Consider the following 15290-nt stretch of genomic DNA (forward strand, 5'->3'; position numbering starts at 1 on the left):
AGCTTGAAACGTTGGGCCCGATTTTACCATTGCATCGTGCCTGTTTTCAGGCGCGAAAACTTGGTAGTCGGGCGTGAGGCCATTAATGCGATCCGCGCCTAGTTTACCAAGGCCCGAAAATGGCCGCAATCCGATTCAAGCCCAAAGCGGGCATTTAAATTGAATTAAAGGGCTGCCCACCCAACTTTACCAACATTTCCCCCTTTACCATCGCGTTCGCCCATCCAGATTTAAAAACAGACCTGCTCAGCAACGGTCTGTTTCGGGTGCTCCAGCTGCTGAAGAGGTGAGTTGGGGGGCGGGGGGGGGGAGCGGGGGGGGAGGCGGGCCAGATCATTCTCTGGTGAACGGGGGGGGGGGGGGTGGGAGACAGGGTGGAGGGGAGGGCAGGAGGGTCCACTACCACTCTGTGGGTGGCTCGATCATTTGCTGGTGGAGGCGGGGAGGGAGGACAGATCGCTCTCTGGTTGGGGGGAGGAGGGGGGGCAGAGGGAGGCCAGATTGTTGTCTGGTGGGGGGGGGGTGAGGGGGAGGCCAGATTGGTGTGTGGTTGGGGGGGGGAGGCAGAGGGAAGCCAGGTTGTTGTCTGGTGGGGGGAGGAGTGGCCACATTGGTGTCTGGTTGGGGGGGGGGAGGGGGCGGCCAGATTGTTGTCTGGTGGGGGGGAGGGGGGCGGGGGGGAGACAGAGGGAGGCCAGATTGGTGTCTGGCGGGGGAGGGGGGGGCAGAGGGAAGCCAGATTGTTGTCTGGTTGGTGGTAGGAGTGGGGTGGGGGGGGGGGCGGAGGAGAAGGGAAGCCCGATCATTCTCTGGTGGGGGGTGGGGAGACAGGGTGGAGGGGAGGGCAGGAGGGTCCGCTACCACTCTGCGGGTGATCGGTGGGGGGGAAGGGGGCAGTGTGTCACAATCGGTTTGGGTAACGGGGATGGTGGGTGGATAAGGGGGACAGTTATGTTGGGGCGATATCTGTGGGGGCCATCGCTCCCACTTTTTGCCCCCGGGTCACTTTATTTGCTTTTTGCGGCCTGGGAGCGATGTGACAGGGGTGTGTTTTTCAAATTTTTTTTTCCTCACTGCGCATGCGCAGTTCCGAGCTCCGATTGTTTCGGGCACGATAAGCCCCGCCCACAGCGCAATTCAGACTCACAATTTTTTTTATCAGGCTAAATGTGCATGGGGACACCTGGGAACAGATTTCCAAGTCGGATCTGAATTGCGCCCAGATTCAGCACTTAGAATGAAAATGGTAAAATCGGGCCGTTAACTCTCTTTCTCTCTCTACAGATGCTGAGTTTATCCAGCAGTTTTTGTTTTCAAGTCAAGAACACACCTGACTAGCTTTGCCAGCTCAGCAGCCCAAATAACAATACTTAAAGGGACCTCAAGAGGCGTGTAAATGAAATGCTTCAAATTCAAAAGTTTTCAATCAAGAACTGGGGTCCAGTAGCATCATGATTATGTTACTGGATTACAATCTAGAAGCCTGGATTAATGTTCCGCCACCATGGAATATAAAGCTGGGAAACAGTAACCACAAAGCGATTGGATTGCTGTGAAGACCCAGCAGGTTGACTGATGTGCTTTAAAAAAGGAAGTGGTTTGAATGGGAGGTATTTCAGTGGTTTGAATGGGAGGTATTTCAGTGGTTTGAATGGGAGGTATTTCAGTGGTTTGAATGGGAGGTATTTCAGTGGTTTGAATGGGAGGTATTTCAGTGGTTTGAATGGGAGGTATTTCAGTGGTTTGAATGGGAGGTATTTCAGTGGTTTGAATGGGAGGTATTTCAGTGGTTTGAATGGGAGGTATTTCAGTGGTTTGAATGGGAGGTATTTCAGTGGTTTGAATGGGAGGTATTTCAGTGGTTTGAATGGGAGGTATTTCAGTGGTTTGAATGGGAGGTATTTCAGTGGTTTGAATGGGAGGTATTTCAGTGGTTTGAATGGGAGGTATTTCAGTGGTTTGAATGGGAGGTATTTCAGTGGTTTGAATGGGAGGTATTTCAGTGGTTTGAATGGGAGGTATTTCAGTGGTTTGAATGGGAGGTATTTCAGTGGTTTGAATGGGAGGTATTTCAGTGGTTTGAATGGGAGGTATTTCAGTGGTTTGAATGGGAGGTATTTCAGTGGTTTGAATGGGAGGTATTTCAGTGGTTTGAATGGGAGGTATTTCAGTGGTTTGAATGGGAGGTATTTCAGTGGTTTGAATGGGAGGTATTTCAGTGGTTTGAATGGGAGGTATTTCAGTGGTTTGAATGGGAGGTATTTCAGTGGTTTGAATGGGAGGTATTTCAGTGGTTTGAATGGGAGGTATTTCAGTGGTTTGAATGGGAGGTATTTCAGTGGTTTGAATGGGAGGTATTTCAGTGGTTTGAATGGGAGGTATTTCAGTGGTTTGAATGGGAGGTATTTCAGTGGTTTGAATGGGAGGTATTTCAGTGGTTTGAATGGGAGGTATTTCAGTGGTTTGAATGGGAGGTATTTCAGTGGTGTGCTGTGTTGCAGCAGCCTTGACAGCTGGAGTGACTTTATGTCTTTTCACTTCCAAGCTTGTTGCAAAGAGGCAACATTATGGTTCTGTTATTGATCCAAAGACATGAGTTTCAATCCTGTCTGAGCACAGCTGAAATCTTGAATGGTGGAATAGGATCAGCTGGTTTAATGATCACTCCTGTACTGACATGCTACCACCACCTTATCCAACTTCATTAAGGATGGAAATAAATGTTGCCCTTGTTGGTGATACATAGAATCCCAACAGTGCAGACAAGGCCATTTGGTCCATTGAGTCTGCACTGACCTCTCTGACAGAATATCTTGCCCAGGCCCTCTTCCCCGCCCTATCCCCAAATCCCCACACATTTCCTATGGTTAATCCATCCAACCTACACATCTTGGGACACTAAGGGGCAATATAGCATGGCCAATCCACCTTACATGCACATCTTTGGACTGTGAGAGGAAACTGGAGCACCCAGAGTGAGGGTATCACGATCAGCACAGGCTTCGAAGGCTGAAGGATCTGTTCCTGTGCTGTATTTTTCTTTGTTCTTTGGAAGGAAAATTATGCTGACTTGCAGATATTAAAAACAGCTATTGGTATTTTTTTTAATAAAATAGCATCTGCTAATATTTGCTATAAGACTCCTTTGGAAAATGTTGACCCATTTTCTGAAAAGCTTACCTAGCAACTGCTCGAAATGCCCTGATGGTGGTGAGGCCAGTTAGTGTTTCTGAAAACTGGGTATAAATTGGTGACAGGGTAATAGCTGTGAGGCGCTTCAACTCCCTTGAAGTAAAGCGATAGTAGCGCTGCATGTAGAAGTAGATTATAATCAATGGCACCAGAATCAGCAGGATCCATGGAAGACTGTAGCAAATCATCAGAATTGTTCCAAACAGACCATACGAAGTTGCCAGGAATATATTGAGGATAAAGGGTAGGGTGTCGTCTACACTGCAGAGATCAGTCGAGAAACGGTTCACAATGCGTCCAATTGGTGTCGTGTCAAAGAACATCGTTGTTGCCTAAAAATATAATGAAAAGCAATGAAGAACATTTTTCCAATTTTTCCCCTGATACTTGATGTGTGAGTTAGGCATGTTATTCATAGAAACATAGAAACTAGAAGGAGTAGGCCATTCGGCCCTTCGAGCCTGCTTTGTCATTCATTTTGATCATGGCTAATCATCAGATTCAATATCCTGATCACCCTTAACCCCATATACTTGATCCCTTTAGCCCAAGAGCTATATCTAATTTCTTCTTGAAATCAGACATTTTGGCCTCAACTACTTTTCGTGATAGTGAATTCCACACATTCACCCCCCTCTGGGTGAAGACATTTCTCCTCACCTCAGTTCTAAAAGGTTTACCCCTTATCTGCAAACTGTGACCCCTAGTTCTGGACTCCCCCACTAACGGGAACATTCTTTCTGAATCCACCCTGTCTAACCCTCCAATGAATACAATGCTAACTGACTTAATCTCCCCTCATATGATAGAGCTGGGTGGCATGGTGGCACAGTGGTTAGCATTGCTGCCTCACAGTACCAGGGACCCAGGTTCGATTCCTGGCTTCGTTCACTGTCTGTGTGGAGTTTGCACATTCTCCCCATGTCAGCGTGGGTTTCCTCTGGGTGCTCCAATTTCCTCCCACAGTCCAAAAGACGTCCTGGTTAGGTGCATCGGCCATGCTAAATTCTCCCTCAGTGTACCCGAACAGGTGCCGGAGTGCGGCGACTTGGGGATTTTCACAGTAACTTCATTGCAGTGTTAATATAAGCCTCCTTGTGACCCTAATAATTAAACTTTACTTTTACTTTGCTTTAGACCTGCCATCCCAGGAATCAGCCTGGTAAACCTTTGCTGTACTCCCTCTATAGCAAAGACATCCTTCCTCAGATGACGAGTCAAACCGTCTTTATCTACACTTGTACTTTGTAAGATTTTAAGCACAGCAATCTAAAACAGAAACCAAGAGCAGAAGTTTTTGGACCTATCGTGGTAGGGGTGGACTGGAAAATGCATTGAGTTGTTCAAAACTTCATTGACTTTGGCAGGACTGGAAGATCCCGCCGGCAGGAGGGGTCGTAAAATTCCATCCCCAGTTTTTCACCTGTAAATCACCACCACTACGGTGATGATAAATGAACTTTGCACCGAGCAAGTAACTCACACAGCACATAACTCACCATTGCTGGGGAACCTGTGGAGAGCTCTCCTTAGGTATCACATCCAAACCCACAACCACTATCAACTAGAAGGGCAAGAGCAGTAGATACCCAGGAACACCACCACCCTGAGGTTCCCCTCCAAGTCACTCACTATCCTGACTTGGAACAACATTGCCGTTCCTTCATTGTCTGGAGTTCCTCCTTAACAGCACTATGGGTGTATCTACATCACATGGACTGCAGTGATTCAAGAAGCAGCTCACCACCACCTACTCGAGGACAATTAGGGATGGGCTGGCCTAGCCAGTGATGACCACGTCCCATAAATGAATTTTTTTAAAAGCAGGGTTTGAACCTGGGATGGATTTTGCTATCCCATGCAGTCCATCATTGCACTGACTACATGTTATCATTGTGGGGCATTTGGGTCACTAAATGGAGTGCATCATAAACTGAGTGCAAGAATAGGAAATTTGGTGATCGTGTGAATTTAGGGAGGGGTAGGAAGTGTTGCTTTGCACTTCTTGAAGTGGTTTGTGTATGTTTGAGACAGTATGTATTTAAAAGTTTTATCTAGTATTTGCATGCTTGTTGCAAGTTATTATGTAGAAAAATAAAAAGAATAAATTCAAATGTGGACATTAATAATAGTAATAATCTACAGTAAGATATGGCAAAGCAGGTTCTGTGTCTGACAGCAGTGTGCGGACAGTGAATCTGTTCTGAATGAACACATTTCGACGTATCTATGTCAAATCTCTCTGACTCTGAGTGATTGAGCTGGAATGGGAGTTGGAGACACTTTAACACACAAGGAAAAAGGTGAGTACTTGGGTAGTTTGTACCAGGCTTCTGACGGGCAGAGCATTAAGCAATAAATAATTGGAGCTTGTAACCAAGGCAATGTAATAATTGCAGGGTCTTTAATTTTCACATATACTGGTGATAGGAATGCCTTAATCACAGAAAATTGTTCATCTTCAAGGACATTCTGGAAGAATCTCTGTTTTCAAAGACACAGGGTAGGATTTTCTAGCCAGTCCTGCCGACAGCGATCCCCTGCTCCACACGTTCCCCAGCAGTGGAAGGTGTAAATATTGGGAAACCCCACTGACTGCAGCATAGGCGGGAGGCCGAGGACCTGGGCGGGCGGAGGCCGGGAACCTGGGCGGGTGGAGGCCGGGAATCTGGGTGGGCGGGAGGCCGGGAATCTGAGCGGGCGGGAGGCCGGGAATCTGGGCGGGCGGGAGGCCGGGAATCTGGGTGGGCGGGAGGCCGGGAATCTGGGTGGGCGGGAACCTGGGTGGGCGGGAGGCCGGGAACCTGGGTGGGCGGGAGGCCGGGAACCTGGGTGGGTGGGAGGCCTGGAACCTCGGTGGGTTGGAGGCCAGGAAACTGGGCTGGCGGGAGGCCGAGGACCTGTGTGGGCGGGAGGCCGGGAACCTGGGCGGGCGGGAGGCCGGGAACCTGGTTGTGCGGGAGGCCGGGAACCTGGGCGGGCGGGAGGCTGGGAACCTGGTTGTGCGGGAGGCCATGGACCTGGGCTGGCGGGAGGCCGGGGACCTGGGCTGGCGGGAGGCCGGGGATCTGGGCTGGCGGGAGGCCGGGGACCTGGGCTGGCGGGAGGCCAGGGACCTGGGCGATGGGTGCTCAGAGCAAGGGGAGAGGAGTTGGTTGGACTGCAGACTGCTCAGTACTGAGGGCTGCTGAGAGCTTGGGCAGTCCCAGTTTTCTTACTAAAGGGGAAGGGCAAGGTCGCGTCTGGCCCGGGGAGGTGTGTGTGTGAGTGTGTGAGTGAGTGAGTGAGTGAATGTGTGTGTGAAGCTAAGTGCGAGGGAATGACTGAGTATGGGGAGGGCAATATGAAACATTGGCCGCGGTTCTCCCAAAAGTGCTGAATTGGCTGGAAAACTGTTCTAAATCCCGACTGTTTTGTCAGTTCGGCTTCTCACCGGAATCTCCGCACTCTGTGCACTGCAGAGATCCCAGTCGTGAATATCATTAAAAACCCAGGGGGGGGGCGAGACCTGTTCATGGCAGAGTTTGACAGTTCTGGAACTTTGCGCATGTGCAGTGGTCCCGATCTGTCAGACTCCCCGTTCGCTGGCCAGCCCGGGACCTGGCTGCCCCTTCAGCCCCCCTTTCCCAACAATTCCCGGGCCAGCCCTGACCCCTCGTCCCGGGACCGCCCCGATGCACAGCCCACACCCCCCAGCAGTGGTGATCCCCCCATCCCCCTCACCCCTGCAGACCACATCCCCAATTGACCCCCCCGGCCGGGTCAGACCCCCCACCCCCCCGACAGACCACCCTCCAGCCCGCCCAATCGCTGCCCACCCTCCATTCCAGACCGATCCTGTCTGCAGAGTGGCAGCGGGACCCCCTACTGATTGCCCTATGGCCTTGCCCACAATAGGCCCCTCTCCCTTGGCACTGCCTGATGCCCGGTGGGCAGTGCCATTTTAATGGGCATGGGCACTTTGCCCCTTGGGCAGTGCCGAGGGCACAAGTTGGCACTGCCAGGGTGCCCATGCCCAGGGGGCACCACCACCCCACCGCCCGACCCCCTGGGGGGCCCCGATTGCCACCCCCTTCATTCCGGCGGGATCTCCCACTAGTTCCCCGAATGTGGGGAGCTGGTGCAAATCCCACCAGAATGAAGTACTCCTGGCGGGGTGGGAGATTCAATCAGGACCTGAAAGTTCCCGATAATGAACTGCTAAACATATTTAAAATACATTTTAAAAAGGTTAAATGACTTACCTGCCCTCCCGCCGGTTTCCAGCGTGGTCTGACCGGCGACTGTTCGCCGGCTCTGGGAGATGTGCATGCGTTCCTGGCGTATGTGCAAATCCCGGCACAAGGCCGGCGACGCACATCTCCCACCCCGACCCGCCAGAAAAGTTACGGGTCGCAATGGGAGAATCGGGGCCATTGAGCGAGTTGGTGGAGGTGAGTGTAAGTCTGTCTTGTATCCAATCTGAGTTTTTCCACTAACTCTCACCACCATACACAAACACATACTCATTTACACTGACCCTCTCACACCCTGTTGGTTTTTAATACTTACTCTTTTCCAATTCACTAATTTATTGCTATAACATTGCTGCAGTGCTTCAGTTCAGTGCTGTGCCAAACCTTCTCTTTCTGAAATATGCTCATCATGGTAGGTTGTTGCATAAGGTTAAATCTCACGGGATCCAGGCTGAGGTATCTAAATGGATACAAAACTGGCTTGATGACAGGAGCCAGAGGGTGGTTGTAGAGGGTTGTTTTTCAAACTGGAGGCCTGTGACCAGCGGTGTGCCTCAGGGATCAGTGCTGGGCCCACTGTTATTTGTCATTTATATTAATGATTTAGATGAGAATTTAGGAGGCATGGTTAGTAAGTTTGCAGATGACAAGATTGGTGGCACAGTGGACAGTGAAGAAGGTTAGCTCAGATTGCAACGGGATCTTGATCAATTGGGCCAGTGGGCTGATGAATGGCAGATGGAGTTTAATTTACATAAATGCAAGGTGATGCATTTTGGTAGATTGAACCAGGGCAGGACTTACTCAGTTAATGGTAGGGCATTGGGGAGAGTTACAGAACAAAGTGATCTAGGGGTACATGTTCATAGCTCCTTGAAAGTGGAGTCACAGGTGGACAGAGTGGTGAAGAAGGCATTCGGCACGCTTGGTTTCATCGGTCAGAACATTGAATACAGGAGTTGGGACGTCTTGTTGAAGTTGTACAAGACATTGGTAAGGCCACATTTGGAATACTGTGTGCAATTCTGATCACCCTGTTATAGAAAGGATATTATTAAACTAGAAAGAGTGCAGAAAAAATTTACTAGGACGTTACCGGGATTTGATGGTTTGAGTTATAAGGAGAGGCTGGATAGACTGGGACTTTTTTCTCTGGAGCGTAGAAGGCTGAGGGGCGATCTTATAGAGGTCTATAAAATAATGAGGAGCATAGATCAGCTAGATAGTCAATATCTCGAATGCCCGAGATAGGTTCTTTACTCAGAGAGTGGTTGGGGTGTGGAATGGACTGCCTGCAGTGATAGTGGAATCAGACACTTTAGGAACATTTAAGCGGTTATTGGATAGGCACATGGAGCACACCAGAATGATAGGGAGTGGGATAGCTTGATCTTGGTTTCAGATAAAGCTCGGCACAACATCGTGGGCCGAAGGGCCTGTTCGGTGCTGTACTGTTCTATGTTCTATCTTTTCCCAAGGTAGGGGAGTCTAAAACTGGAGGGCATAGGTTTAAGGTGAGAGAGGAGAGATACAAAAGTGTCCAGAGGGGCAATGTTTTCACACAGAGGGTGGAGAGTATCTGGTACAAGCTGCCAGATATGGGTGCGGGAGATGGGGGGATCACCACTTGTAGATGCGGGTACAATTTTGTCTTTTAAAAAGCATTTAGACAGTTACATAGGTAAGATGGGTATAGAGGGATATGGGCCAAATGTGGGCAATCGGGATTAGCTTAGGGGTTTAAAAAAAAGGGTGGCATGGACAAGTTGGGCCGAAAGGCCTGTTTTCATGCTGTAAACCTCTATGACTCTAGTCCCTCGAATGAGAAAAATATGCAAATATGGCTCCCCAAGCAAAATGCTGGACAAGCTTGTTTTAAAAGTTTGACCATGTGGCCGTCACCAGAGATGTTGGAACTGTAAAGGGAAGATAAACAAACATCAAGGACAGAATTTTCCCCCAAAAATTGTAAGGGGGCAATGTTACCAAAATAATTGTGAGTGCTGAGCAAGCGAGAAAATGGAAGAGTTTCCGACTAGTTTCTTTGGCGAGTTGAAAAATACAATCTTATGGCACTTAGTTAAAAAACAGTGCCAGGATAAGATTGTAGTTAGTCGTAGGTGAGCGGGAGCCTATTCTTACCAAAGAGGCCATCTGCTGAGCTCTGGGGTGCCATTGCATAGGCACCCTGATCTCCCAGTGCACTGAGTAGACAGTCTACCAGGAAATCTCTTGTCACTTCCCTGCACGCACATCGGGACCCATTGCAAATCGCTCCCTGTGCTGTGCTCCCATCCCCCCTCAGACATCGCTCTCCCCCCCCAGACCCATCTCCAATATCCACCCAGCCGATAAACGCCACCCCCCTGATCGCCGCCCTGGCCGGTCAAACCCCCCCCAACTCTCTACAGAGATTTTTAAACCAGGTGAGTAATGAAGGAGCAGTGCTCCAAAAGCTCGTGATTCCAAATAAACCTATTTGACTTTAACTCTGGTGTTGTGAGACTTCTTACTGTGCCGACCCCAGTCCAAAGCCGGCATCTCCACATCACTTTGTAGCCTAGATACGTCACTTGAGGTACCAAGAAGATGCATTTCTCCCTTTTTGAAAAACAACAAAAAACTCCCTCCACGTTCTGTCAGTATTCCATCTTTGTTTTACCCATAATGAGAATGTCATCCAGATAAATGGCCAACTAGAGTAAACCTTGTAACATGTTTTTCATCGTTGGAAGATCGTGTTCCCATAGCATGTTTCGCAGTGGTGGAGAAAGCCTGTCATTGGCCAGTGGTAGGATCATCTGATCCTACTGCTGTCAATGGGGTTTCCTCTTCTATTCACTCCCTGCTGTCGGGAAATTCATGGGAAAGATCCGCCATTGGCGGGACCGGAAGGTCCATCTGCTGAGAATGGCCAGGAAATTCAAGTCATTGAGGTGAATTTTCCTGTCCCACCCACCACAGGGACAGACCATGTAAAGATCCATTGACCTTGGGCAGGATTTTCTGCTTCCAGGCAGGATAAGTAGAAGTGGGAAACCCAAAGTGATATTACATGATGGTGACAATGGTTATACTGGAGGTGACCTACAATTTCACCAACATCATCCTGACCTTAGTGGCTGAAAAATATAAATTACAGAGTTTATGCCTGCAGGTAGCAAAAGAGACTGGAGGCGGGCTGTGAATCACAACGCTGAGAACCAAATAAAATTGCAACTATATAAGATCAGGGGAAAGGCAGACTAGAGGGGTTAAAGCTCATTAATGTGAATGACTCAGAGTCTAGGGGGAGGGCATGTGACATGTTGGCTCAGGACTTGATCGATCATGTTACATCAGATATTGAAGGTATTGAGGTTTGGTACTGCACATATCAGGCCGTGGTGAAATTAGACCATGTCAATTTACAGGAAGAATAACAGGAATTAATAGTTACACAGCGTGTGACAGGAGGTATGGGCAGCACAATAAAATATCTGGTGAGTATACCACAGGAACATAATAACGGAACATATCAATGTGGATATAAATTTGAATTCCTGAGAGTGGGGAGATAGGATTCCAGGTGTTGTACTGAATCACAGCATAAACCCATCAGTAATGATTCTGCCATTAAGATGTTGATTAACCCTCCTGAAGGGGCCTTCAAGGCAGTCCAAACCTCCATTTCATGATGGTGCTTTCTTTATGAAGGATTATGAAGAATGGTTTGACATTAACCATATTTTCTGCTTACAGATCACCTACTCCTTTGTGGTGGAGGACTTCCATCTTGCAGGCAGGACCCTCACTGACTATTTATTCAGTCCATGGTGGGACGGTACGTTAAACATCCACAACAGCCCAGGCCGAATAGCTCGGGTAGCAGTGGAAATGGCCCTGACCACCACCAGGAAGTTTTTGGAACAAAGCTGTCAAGGGATTATGAGGGGAAGGGTGCAGATGAATCTAGCCACAGGAAAGGCTAGTAGATTGGAGGACTTTCAATAAAGTTATCTTCCTTTCTCTTTACCTTTTTAAAATAAAAATATTACCAATTATAATTATTATCATTATTCAATATTCCATAAAATTGTTGTTTGAATGCAATACATGTCATTCCTACTAAGTTCAGAGTAAAGCTTCGAACATTAGTAAGACTCTGAAAGGGGCTCCGACAACTCCTTCCTGATATTGGCAGTTACCAGGAGCCCGAAGACTGAACATGGACAAGGCTACAGGGAAGTATCTCCAAGCAAAGTTATTCCTGAAAGAGGGATGGATTTGACTGATTGAGCAGTTGGATGATCCAGTCTTTGAGCGGTACTCTGGAGGGACGCATCCATAAGTAAAACAAGGCTGTTAAAATCAGTCTGACTAGTGGCACAATAGGAGAAATGCATGAGGTTAGAGGGCCAGATGATGAAAATAAAAATAAGTATAAGTGCAAGAGTTGGAGGAGCATAACACTAAATGAGTTGATAAATGAGCGAAAGTGACGCAGCAAGGAGATGAATTAGTGAATCTTTTCAGAGAAAAGGGCATCGTGCGGTTGCAGAATGTATTTGGGGTCAGCTCCAAGGGGAGAGGGAAGGGAGAAACAAGGACTGGGAAAAATAGGCCACAGGAGTTAACCGATGGGCAGGAAAGGTGGGATATATGAAAAGCTAGAACGTGGAGTCAGGTGAAAGGCAGGGAGCTTTGGAAAAGTCAAAGGAGGATCTCAGTCAGGGAGTGTCAAAGATGAGATAGGGAAAAGGTGGATGTAAAGGCGGCATTCAGAGTCCAGCAGAGAGGAGACAGAAATAGGCAGATCATGCTGCTTGCAAGCACAGTAAGAAGTCTCACCTGATGAAGGAGCAGCACTCCGAAAGCTCATGCTACCAAATAAACCTGTTGGACTTTAACCTGGTGTTGTGAGACTACTTACTGTGCCCACCCCAGTCCAATGCCAGCATCTCCACATCATGGCCTGTAAGCAGTACAAGGTAAACAATGCGAGACGGTCTGTGCAGTGAAAGCATCAAACCTCCATTAACTGGATGATTGTGGAACCCTTGATGAGAAAGGAGAGGATAGTGATGGACAAGTGACTGGTCACCTGACAGAGGACCAGTAAGAATGGCACTTGTGAGGCAATCAAGAGACCAACCAGCAGAAAGTGCACCAGAAGGGGCATGAGGAGCCTCTGACAGGCAGTTACTGTCCCATTCACCTCAGAGGAATTAGATAATGGCAAGTAACATTAAGAAATTGGAAAGAAGGAAAGAGCCTACCTGGAAATTGATAGTTTGCAGAATTACATGGATTAGATAAAAATAAAAAGAACAAATTGTTCTTATTTATGTTAGCTCCAGGCCCTGTCTCGAGAGACAAAAATAGGAATGGGTAGATGGGATAGTATGAAAAGCAGACAGTCGAAAGCCCATGATGCTGTGATGGGTGGGGGTGGGGGTGGGGACAGAAATTCTGGTTATTTCCCCAGTAAAATATAAGCAGAAGGGACAGATGGCTAATTAATGTTCATACAATTTAACTGACCTCATGGAGTCAGTCTCTCCTGGGTTTCAGGAGAGAGGAACACAGAATTGAAAGTTTTTGCCTGGTTAAAAAAATGATTGAGCTCAAGTTAAAAGGATGGAGATTAGAATGATGGAGACCCTATGTCACAACCTCAGAGATAGCTCAATTTGCCACGAGGCAGAAGCAGATCTGACTGCCATGGTTTGTACCTTAGTAGCCTGTTGATACCGTGCCTTTAAGAAATGTATTTGTGTCATTTTTCTTGCAAAAGATATATTTAAAATTCAACTCTGGTTTACAGTGCCACTCTGACTGCTCCAGGCAGCCCACATGCTGAGAATGTAGAAGAATAATTGATCCTAGATATTGGGCTGTTTGGTTCAATCTGAAGGAATCATGGGAGATTTGCTGCTCTCACCCATGTATAATGAAGTGGAAAGTGAAAGGTATTTACTGATGAATAAGTATTTGAATCAAGCTTTGAAAGATTTGGAATCCTAGGATACAGGGCGAGCCACTGACCTTGAACATCTGAAGTAGAAGCCTGTTGTGAATAATCACCGCGGCACAGATTGCTCCATAGGCAAAGAGAAATGCTCGGGCTGCGGTGAATACAGTGTTTGCTACAGCAATGCAGCCAAAGACAGTCAGGTAATACTTGATTTGTGGCGAAATATTTCTACTGGAGTGAGATCTGTCAACATAAACAGAGTGCATTAGACATCAAGGTAATATCTATTGATTTCACAGTAAGTACGGCATTGTCTTAGAACCTTATCAGCTCTCTCAGAAACACCCTGATGTTGTGCACATGCCTTGAATTAATTACCATGGAATGAAGAGGAAGTGGGGGTGTAGTGGGCTCTTAAGACAGCGTCCCGGGGTAATGGTCAGCGGTCCTGGGATCAAGTCTACCACAGCAGATGGTGGAATTTGAATTCAAATAAAAATCTGGAATTTAAAGTCTAATAATAACCATGAAACCATTGTCGATTGTTGTAAAAACCCATCTAGTTCACGAATGTCCTTTAGGGAAGGAAATCTGCAGTTTTCATCCAAACTCGAAATGGTAGCCCTATTCTCCCTCCACAGATGCTGTCAGACCTGCTGAGATTTTTCAGCATGTTCTGTTTTTCTTTCAGTTTCCAGCATTCGCAATAATTTGCTTTTATCTGCTGTTACCTGGTCTGGCCTAGGTGTGACTGCAGAACCACAGCAATGTGGTTGACTCTAAAATGCCCTCTGAAATCATCTTACAAACCATTCAGTTAATGTCAAAACTGTTAAACATTCAATAAACAGGAATGAAACTGGACGGACTACCCAGCATTGATGAAGGCACCAGAAATGACATGGCAAAATCTGTCCTGCAAAATCCTCCTTACTAATATCTGGGGGCTTGTGCCAAATTTTGGGAGAGCTGTCTCACAGACTAGTCAAGCAACAGCCTGAGATAGTCACACCTTACAGATAATTCCCCAGTGAAGACGGGAATGGGTTAATGAACTTTGTAACACTTAAGCATTGAGATCCGAACTCTGTGATTTTGAGAGAAACACTGTAGAGCTCATGTTTATGTTAGGGCTCGGTTTTCATGTCTGTGGAACGTGTTGTCATGTATCCAAACCAGATAAGAGAGACAGCTGTCTTTGCTGTTCCCAGCTAATTGCGTATCAGGAATGTGGCTAAGCAGATTCCATTTTATGTTCCTTTCCATTATGTACTTTTGTTTCACACGGTGGAGCTGACATGCCTTCTGTCATCGTATAACAATAGATTCATATATATTCATTATATGCTCATCTATACTATTTATACTGATATAAATTGCTATATAGGCTCCTGTATCTTAGTTAACCTGTTGATGCAAACTTATAATCTTATGTAATAGATAAACAATGCACAGGTGGCGACAAAACAGATATTCGCAGCCTTGAGGATGGCCACGGTTACACGGGAAAGACGGAACTGCCGAGACAGCAATAATCGTGGGACGATGAGGATGTGATTCGGGGTGAAAATATATGTATAAATGTTTGCTCTTGACCTGTATTCAGTAAGAAGTCTGAGACCGTGTTCGGGAGGACTTCTTCCACAATTGTGCAAATAAACCACTGTACTTTGACTCCCGACTTCAGAGGTATTATCTCACCTACAACACCCAGACATCATGATTCCCGGGTATATCCCATCCCACCAGCAGCATAGACCTAGCACAATGGTATACAGTAAGGAGGGAGTTGCCGTGGGAGTCCTCAACATCGACTCTGGACCCCCATGAAGTATCATGGCACCAGGTCAAATATGGGCATGGAAACATCCTGCTGATTACCATGTATCATTTCCCTTCTGCTGATC

General features: G+C 47.3%; 1 protein-coding gene across 1 annotated transcript in view; it reads right to left on the reverse strand.

The window, feature by feature from the left end:
- The window catches only part of abcc10 (ATP-binding cassette, sub-family C (CFTR/MRP), member 10), a 183184-nt gene extending 168489 nt beyond the window's left edge, over window positions 1-14695 (reverse strand). The window contains exons 1-3 of the mRNA XM_078213518.1: window positions 14682-14695; window positions 13455-13626; window positions 3181-3524 (exon numbers count right to left, since the gene is read on the reverse strand). Coding sequence (XP_078069644.1) covers window positions 3181-3524; window positions 13455-13626; window positions 14682-14695 — 530 coding nt within the window. The remainder of the gene's footprint in view (window positions 1-3180; window positions 3525-13454; window positions 13627-14681) is intronic.
- Between the last annotated feature and the right edge of the window lie 595 nt (window positions 14696-15290).

The sequence above is a fragment of the Mustelus asterias genome, chromosome 5 (genome assembly GCF_964213995.1).
Source record: "Mustelus asterias chromosome 5, sMusAst1.hap1.1, whole genome shotgun sequence".
Classification (NCBI taxonomy): Eukaryota; Metazoa; Chordata; class Chondrichthyes; order Carcharhiniformes; family Triakidae; genus Mustelus; species Mustelus asterias.